Below are 9,106 nucleotides of genomic sequence, written 5' to 3'. Positions count from 1 at the left end.
CGAAATATTCTAGCTCTCGTTGATGCCTTCATTAATTTGAAATTCAACTTTATGCCATTTTCTCTAAAAAAAACCTTTCTCAACGCATTATATATGGATGATACAACCACGAGATTAAGATTTTTTTAATCTAATTTTGTACAGTCATGAATCCTGTAATCTAATAAACTGGTTCTCACTTAAATAATTATAAATAGAGAAATAGCAAAACCACTAAAACATCTGCTCATGATCATGTAATAAGTCAGCAGAATTACAAACCTCCATCGACTGCACTCTTGTAGGTAGTGAGTTAGTCTCCTGCTGCAGTAGTTCAACATTGCTTTCAAGGTCCGACAGGTACGGCATCTTGCACTGCTTACCTCTTAGTGCAGTACTCCGGTTTCGAATGATCCTGCAAATAAATTTCACACATGAGAGCGTACACATAAATTATTTTATGAGGACATTAGGTAAGGTTCAGGAGACCTCATGAAGATTGATGAAAATAACGTTTATTATGTAGAAGGGAAATACTAAAGTGAGTGTTAAATAATTTATGAAATGGTTGAAAATGCATTAGATATATTTAAGCGCAATAAATACCTAGATAGCGATTGGATATAACTTAAAAGTTTTGTTAGAAAATAGGTCGATATAATGTTAGTAATCCAAACATAGTAAAACTAGAATAGTTTATGGGCATCACTAGGCGCCGGCGCACCGACCGAAACTTTCGGCCGGTCCAGCCATAGCCGCTCGATGTGAAACGCGCGGCAGTTGGATCTGAAGCAAAAAAAATAGAAAATCACCCCAGCTTCTTCTTCCTCGGGTCCCGTGGCGCATCTCCGGCGAGATCAACTGCAGCTCGCAGCACGACGCATCTCCGGCGAGATCCCCACGGCTCGCAGCACCGCGCAGCTCCAGCAAGGCCGCCGCGGCGCATCTCCGGCGAGGCCCAGCTCCAGCAAGGCCGCCGCGGCGCATCTTCGGCGAGGCCTAGCTCCAGCAAAGCCCCCGCAGCGCATCTCCGGCGAGGCTCCCCGCGGCTCGTAGAGCCGCACGTCGCCGGCTGCAGCACCCGCCGTAGAGCTCGTGTTGTTCCTCGTCCTTAATTTGCCGGTCGCAGCAAAAAATTCCACCGGTCGTATCAAAAATTCTTGACGGTTCCAGCAAAAACCAATAAAACGTTGGTAGCAAAATTAGAAAAAATCGACAGCACCGCCGTCGCCGCAAAAAAGATCTAAAAAGCAACAAAATCCTCAGTCTTCGGTTGAAGCAAAAACATTATAAGGTTCCAGCAAAAAAGGACATCGGTGCCAGCAAAATCAATCTCAGCTGGAGAACTTCAGTGGTCGATTGAAGCAAAAAAAATGCTAGTTCCAGCAAAAATAAATGCTGGTTCCAGCAAAAATAACAACAGGGAGACTCTCATTGACAATTGATTTGATTGTAGCAAACAAAGAAAATGGTAGTAGCAAAAAGAATTACTAGTTCCAGCAAAAAAAAAACACTTGTTCCAGCAAAGCCAGATCCGGCAATCCAGATCACCTATTGTAGCTCGTCGTCGCCGGCCCCTCCATCAGCTTGTACTGCACGGTTGCAGCTCGTCGTCGGGTGCGTTGCGGTATGCAGCTCGACCAACGGGCGGTTGCAGCTTCGGGAACCGCCCTTTGCAGCTAGCTGTCCGGCGGCCGTCACTGGATGCAGCTCAACCATGCCTCGATTGTACCTCCGCTAGCAAGGGATGGCAGGTACATAGATCAGAGATGGCGAAGGACTATTACGCCGTGTACGTTGGGAGGGTTCCAGGAGTCTACGACCACGGGCCAGCCGCTCAGGCCCAGGTGCACAGGTACCCGGGTGCTAGCCATAGAGGGTTCGACACCAGAGCTGAAACGGAAAGTAGTTACTTTAGGTGGACACTCCAGCATGAGCAGGGGCGGGACCGCCGGTACTACGTAGTCGCGCTCTTGCTCATGTTGATCGCTCTTCTCTTCTACATCATGGTTTAGATAGAGATGATGAAACTTGTGTGTGTGTGCCATGACCATGCAGTTGCACTTATTCGAGACATGACATGATCGCACTTGTGTATCGCTATTTTCCAGATGTGATGATATTTGTGTTGAACGATGCTGCTGATGATGGTATGACGAGACTACTGTATGTCTATGATATGTGAGAATAGTGTATGTTTAGTATGATGTGATGAAACCATTGTATAGAGCCTGTATAAATACATCACAAATACATAGAGTGGTGCAAATATGTGAAATCAGGAATATTAGCAGTAGCGCTGGAAAGCACCTACTAGAAGCGCTAGCTTAGTAGCAGCGCGTCATCTGAACAAGCGTTATAGATAGTTATCAGTAGCGCTGGTCCCGGAAGCCCTACTGCTAACAATACTTACTAGTAGCGCTGCCCATACCAGCGCTACTACTAGGGTTTAGCTGTAGCGCGATAGCAGTACCGCTGGACCCAACGCTACTGCTATGCATATTTCAAGCGCTACCACTAGGGTTTTCCCTAGTAGTGGGACCTGGATGCCCATATTGGTTCCCACATATTCTACAAAGATCTTATCGGTCGAACCTCGATGTCAAGGATTCAACTAATCCCGTATGTAGTTCCCTTTGTCTATCGGTACATTACTTGCCCAAGATTCAATCGTTGGTATCTCTATGCGTAATTCAATCACGTTACCGGCAAGTCTCTTTACTCGTTCCATAATACAAGATCTCGTGGCTAACTCAGTAGTCACATTGCTTGCAAGATTCTTGTGATGTTGTATTACCGAGAGGGCCTAGAGATACCTCTCCGTCATACAGAGTGATAAATCCCAGTCTTGATCCATGCCAACTCAACAAACACCCTCGGAGATACCTGTAGAACACCTTTATAGTCACCCAATTACGTTGTGAATTTTGGTACACACAAGGTACTCCTCCGATGTCAGCGAGTTGCATGACCTCATGGTCATAGGAACATATACTTGACATGCAGAAAACAATAGCAATAAACTTGACATGATCATATGTTACGTTCATAGTTTGGGTCTTGTCCATCACATCATTCTCCTAATTATGTGATCCCGTTATCAAATGACAACTCATGTCCATGGCTAGGAAACCATAGCCATCTTTGATCAACGAGCTAGTTCGGTAGATGCTTACTAGGGACACATTGTTGTCTATGTATCCACACATGTATTTGAGTTTCCGGTGAATACAATTATAGCATGGATAATAAACGATTATCTTGAACAAGGAAATATGATAATAACCAATTTATTATTGCATCTAGGGCATATTTCTGACATTCTCCCACTTGCACTAGAGTCAATAATCTAGTTCACATCGACATGTGATTAACACTCATAGTTCACATTGCCATGTGACTAACACCCAAAGAGTTACTAGAGTCAATAATCTAGTTCACATCACCATGTGATTAACACTCAATGAGTTCTGGGGTTTGATCATTTATGCTTGTGGAGAGAGGTTTTAGTCAACGGGTCTACAACATTCAGATCCATGTGCACTTCACAAATCTTTATGTCATATTGTAGATGGTGCTACCACGCTCCACTTGGAGCTATTCCAAATGGATGCTCCACTATACGTATCTGGTTTGCTACTGAGACTCATCTGGTTAGGTGTTAAAGCTTGCATCGACGTATCCCTTTACGCCAAACTCTTATCACCTCTATAACCAAGAAACATTACCTTATTACTCTAAGGATAATTTTGACCGCTGTCCAGTGATCCACTCCTAGATCACTCTTGTACCCCCTTGCCAGACACGTGGCAAGGCACACATCAGGCGTGGTACACAACATGGCATATCATATAGAGCCTATGGATAAGGCATAGGGGACGACCTTCGTCCTTTCTCTTTCTTTTGTCGTGGTCGAGCTTTGAGTCTCACTCAACTTCACACCTTACCACTCAGGCAAGAACTCCTTCTTTGAATAATCCCTTTTGAACTCCATCAAAACCATGTTAAGGTATATGTGCTCCGTGAAAGTCTTATCAGGCGTCTTGATCTATCTCTATAGATCTTGACGCCCAATATGTAAGCAGTTTTACCCAGGTCTTCCTTTGAAAAACTCCTTTCAAACAACCCTTTATGTTTTCCAAAAATTATACATCATTTCCGATCAACAATATGTCATCCACATATACTTATCAGAAATGTTGTATTGCTCCCACTCACTTTCTTGTAAATACAAATTTCTTGCGAACTTTGTATAAACCCAAAAGCTTTGATCACCTCATCAAAGCTTATATTCCAACTCCGATATGCTTGATCCAGTCCATAGAAGGATAGCTAGAGCTTGCATACCTTTTAGCATCCTTAGGATCCACAAAACCTTCTGGTTGTATCACATACAACCTTTCCTCACAAAAACCGTCAAGGAAACTCTGTTTTGATATCCATATGCCAGATTTTGTAATGAAAAAATGTAGCAATTGCTAACACAATTCTGACAGACACAAGCATTGCTACGGGTGAGAGAGTCTCATCGTAGTAAACTCCTTGAACTTGTGAAAAATTCTTTGCGACAAGTCGAGCTTCATCAATGCATGTCTTCTTCTTAAAGATACATTTATTCTCAATGGCTTGCCGATCATCGGGCAAGTCCACCAAAGTCCATACTTTGTTCTCATACATGGATCCTATCTCAGATTTCATGGCTCCTAGCAATTTGTTGGAATCCGGTCCCACCCTCGCTTCTCTATAGCTCGTAGGTTCACCGTTGTCCAACAACATGACCTCTAAGACAGGGTTACCGTATCACTCAGAAGCTGTACGTACCCTTGTCGACCTACGAGGTTCAACAGTAACTTGATTCGAAGCATCACAATCATCATCATTATCTTCCTCTTCAACTAACGTAGGTGCCACCGAAACATCTTTCTGTGCTGCGCTACTCTCTGATTGAAGTAAAGGTTCAACAACCTCGTCAAGTTCTATCTTCCTCACAATCAATTCTTTCAAGAGGAACTCTTTCTCGAGAAAGGACCCGTTCTTAGCGACACACACTTTACCCTCGGATCTGAGATAGAAGGTATACCCAACTGTTTCCTTGGGGTATTCTATGAAGAAACATTTATCCGCTTTGGGTTTGAGCTTTTCTGGCTGAAGCGTTTTGATATAAGCATCACAGCCCCAAACCATAAGAAACAACAACTTAGGTTTCTTGCCAAACCACAATTCATACGGTGTCGTCTCCATGGACTTAGATGGTGCCCTATTTAAAATGAATGTAGTTGTCTCTGATGCATAACCCCAAAACAATAGTGGTATATCGGCAAGAGACATCATAGAACGCACCATATCCAATAAGGTACGATTACGACATTCACACACACCATTACACTATGGTGTTTCAGGTGGCGTCAACTGTGAAACACTTCCACATTGTCTTAAGTGATTGCCAAACTCATAACTCAGATATTCTCCCCTTCGATCGGATCTTAGGAATTTAATCTTCTTGTTACGATGATTCTCAACTTCACTCTGAAATTGCTTGAACTTTTCAAATGTTTCAGACTTATGCTTCATTAAGTAAACATACCCGTATCTACTCAAATCATCGATGAAGGTGAGTAAATAACGATATCCACTGCACGCGTCAACACTCATCGGACCGCACACACCATCATGTATGATTTCCAACGAGTCACTTGCCTGTTCCATTGTTCTACAAAATGGGGTTTTAGTCATCTTGCCCATGAGGCATGGTTTGCATGTGTTAAGTGATTCAAAATCAAGTGACTCCAAAAGTCCATCAGCATGGAGTTTCCTCATGCGCTTTACACCAATATGACCTAAGCGGCAGTGCCACAAGAAAGTGGTATTATTATTATCAACTCTGCATCTTTTGGCCTCAATGTTATGAACATGTGTATCACTACGATCGAGATTCAATAAAGAATTCACGTTGGGTGCATGACCATAGAAGGTATTATTCATGTAAACAGAATAACCATTATTCTCAGACTATAATGAATAACCATATTGCAGTAAACATGATCTAAGCATGGTCATGCTCAACGCAGACACCAAATAACATTTATTTAGGTTCAGCACTAATCCTGAAGGTAGAGGGATCATGCGATGGTGATCACATCAACCTCGGAAACACTTCCAACACACATCGTCACCTTGCCCTTAGCTAGTCTCCGTTTACTCCGTAGCTTTTTTTGTTTCGAGTTACAGTATTAGCAACGAAACCGGTATCTAATACCCATGTGCTACTAGGAGTACTAGTAAGGTACACATGAATTACACATATATCAAATATACTTTTGTTGAAGTTTCTAGCCTTCTTATCTACCAAGTATTTGGGGTAGTTCCGCCACCAGTGACCATTCCCCTTACAATAGAAGCACTTAGTCTCGGGTTTGGGTTCAACCTTGGTTTTCTTCACTAAAACTTCTTATCTACCAAGTATTTGGGGTAGTTCCGCCACCAGTGACCATTCCCCTTACAATAGAAGCACTTAGTCTCCGGTTTGGGTTCGACCTTGGTTTTCTTCACTAAAGCGGCAACTGGTTTTCCATTCATGAAGTTTCCCTTCTTGCCCTTGCCCTTCTTGAAACCAGTGGTCTTGTTAACCATCAACACTTCATGAACCTTCTTGATTTCTACCTCCGCGGCCTACCGCAAACAACTCTAGGATCATCTCCATCCCTTGCATGTTATAGTTTATCACGAAGTTCTATTATCTTGGTGATAGTGTCTGCAGAACTCTGTCAATCACTATCTTATCTGGAAGATTAACTCCCACTTGATTCAAGCGATTGTAGCACCCAGACATTCTGAGCACATGCTCATTGGCTGAGCTATTCTCCTCCATCTTGTAGACAAAGAACTTGTCAAAGGTCTCATACCTCTCAACACGGGCATGAGCCTGAAATATCAATTTCAGCTCTTGGAACATCTCATATGTTCCATGGCATTCAAAAACATCTTTGGAGATCCGATTCTAAGCCGTAAAGCATGGCGCACTAAACTATCAAGTAGTCATCTAAACGTGTCTGCCAGATGTTCACAACATCCACAAATGACGCTAGAGGGGTTGGCACACCGAGCGGTGCATCAAGGACATAAGCCTTATGTGCAGTAGTGAGGACAATCCTCAGACTACGACCCTAGTCTGCATAATTGCTCACAATATCTTTCAACTTAGTATTTCTCTAGGAACTTATTAAAATAGGGAGCTACATCGCAAGCTATTGATCTACAACATAATTTGCAAAGGGAACTTACACTATTGTTCATGACAAGTAGTTCAATTAATCATATTACTTAAGAACTCCCACTCAAATCAACATCCCTCCGGTTGTCCGAGTGTAGCATGATCCAAATTCACCAACCCAAGTCCGATCATCACGTGAGATGAGGTGGTTGAAATGGTGAACATCTCCATGTTGATCATATCTACTATATGGCTCATACTCGAACTTTCGGTCTCTTGTGTTTTGAGGCCATGTCTGTACATGCTAGGCTCGTCAAGTTTAACCACTACTAGGAAAAGGGCTATAGCTAATATGCACATTAATGGCGCACCACATATGTGGTGCGCCACTGCTATATAGCAGTGGCGCACCATGTGTAGGTACGCCATTAGTGTCCATATCACTAATGGCGCACCACACCCACGGTGCGCCACTACTAACATTTTTTTTCAAAACTAGTAATGGCGCACCAGGGTATAGTGCGCCATTACTAGTTTTAACTAGTAATGGCGCACCACACACTCTGTGCGCCACTACTAACAATTTTTTTTTTACTTTTTTTTCAAAACTAGTAATGGCGCACCAGGGGATAGTGCGCCATTACTAGTTCAAAATAGTAATGGCGCACCACCACCACGGTGCGCCACTACTAACAATTTTTTTTTGCAAAACTAGTAATGGCGCACCACATAACAGGTGCGCCATTAGTAACCAGGGTTACTAATGGCGCATAGTTAGGTGGTGCGCCATTGGTAACCTGAGAGCACCTAGATATTTTGGACAACCACCTACCATACTCACTTTCCCCACTTCATTCTCTCCACCACCTCCTCCAAGCTTGTCTCGGGTGCCTCCTCCTCCTCACCTCATTTGCACCATAGATTCACCCAAATTAAGTGGTTAAATTTCCATTTTTGATAGGTAAGTAAGGGGAGAGCTTTCTTTATGTTGTAGATCTACTTTTTTCTCCCTCCAACAACGTGCACATGCACTTTTTACAGCCTAGATCTACGTATATTTGTGGTGTTGCATATGTTTGTGTTTGCAGGTATCGGTATTTGAAATGCGATAGTTGCCAATATTTTGCCAGAATGTTGATTCAATTTCCATTTCAGCGAGAATTTGGCACTATGCATTCTTTGTGGTCCTATTTTTAGGCAAAGTCATGCCGATTTTTTTTGGTTCTAAAATATCATTTTGCTCTACCCCGCAGGCGATCATGGTCCGCACGATGACCGAAGGCATCGTGAATAGGTTTTTGGTTAATTCTGGTATTGAATTTCTAACTCACAAAAAAGTATTGAGTTTGTTAATATTTAGGTTAATTCTGGTATTGAATTTCTAACTCACAAAAAGTATCGAATTTGTTAATATTTTTTGAACTCATGAATATTTTGAAATTTCATGGGCACTTTTTGAATTCATGAATATTTTTTCAAATTTGATGATATTTTTTCATATTCATAAATGTTTTACCAATTCACAAATGAGTGCAACTAAAAATCCAAAAAAAGTTACTAATGGCGCACCAGGAGAAGGTGCGCCAATGCTATCAAGGTACTTATGGCGCACCCCTAGGAGGTGCGCTATTAGTATACCAATTTTTATTTAGGTTTATTCTGATATTGAATTTCTAACTCAAAAAAAGTATTGAATTTGTTAATATTTTTTGAACTCATGAATAATTTTAAATTTCATGGGCTCTTTTTGAATTCATGAATATTTTTTCATTGATGATATTTTTTCATATTCATAAATGTTTTCTAAAAAATTATAAGATGCAAGTAAAAATCCAAAAAATATATTTTCAAATAACAAATTTGATGATATTTTTTCATATTCATATCTTTTCATAAATGTTTTCAAATTTGATGATA

General features: G+C 41.7%; 1 protein-coding gene across 1 annotated transcript; it reads right to left on the bottom strand.

Annotated features, from left to right (window-relative positions):
- Positions 1 to 213: 213 nt before the first annotated feature.
- Positions 214 to 962, bottom strand: LOC123114769 (uncharacterized). Its single transcript, XM_044536186.1, has 2 exons — positions 792 to 962; positions 214 to 394 (listed from the first exon to the last, which is right to left on the bottom strand). Exons 1-2 carry the CDS (start codon positions 923 to 925, stop codon positions 214 to 216), a joined length of 315 nt encoding a protein of 104 aa, XP_044392121.1. The 5' UTR covers positions 926 to 962.
- Positions 963 to 9,106: the final 8,144 nt, after the last annotated feature.

This window comes from Triticum aestivum, chromosome 5B (assembly GCF_018294505.1).
Source record: "Triticum aestivum cultivar Chinese Spring chromosome 5B, IWGSC CS RefSeq v2.1, whole genome shotgun sequence".
NCBI lineage: Eukaryota > Viridiplantae > Streptophyta > Magnoliopsida > Poales > Poaceae > Triticum > Triticum aestivum.
The sequence above is the reverse complement of the archived record's forward strand: the minus strand, read 5'-3'. Positions and strand labels throughout refer to the sequence as shown.

Excerpts from the sequence above, each read along its gene's own strand:
- LOC123114769 (XM_044536186.1), bottom strand. The coding sequence starts at position 925 with ATGCGCCGCGGCGGCCTTGCTGGAGCTGCGCGGTGCTGCGAGCCGTGG. Across the intron at positions 395-791 it reads CCGAGGAAGAAGAAGCTGGG|GATCATTCGAAACCGGAGTA; the intron begins GTGATTTTCTAT and ends ATTTATTTGCAG.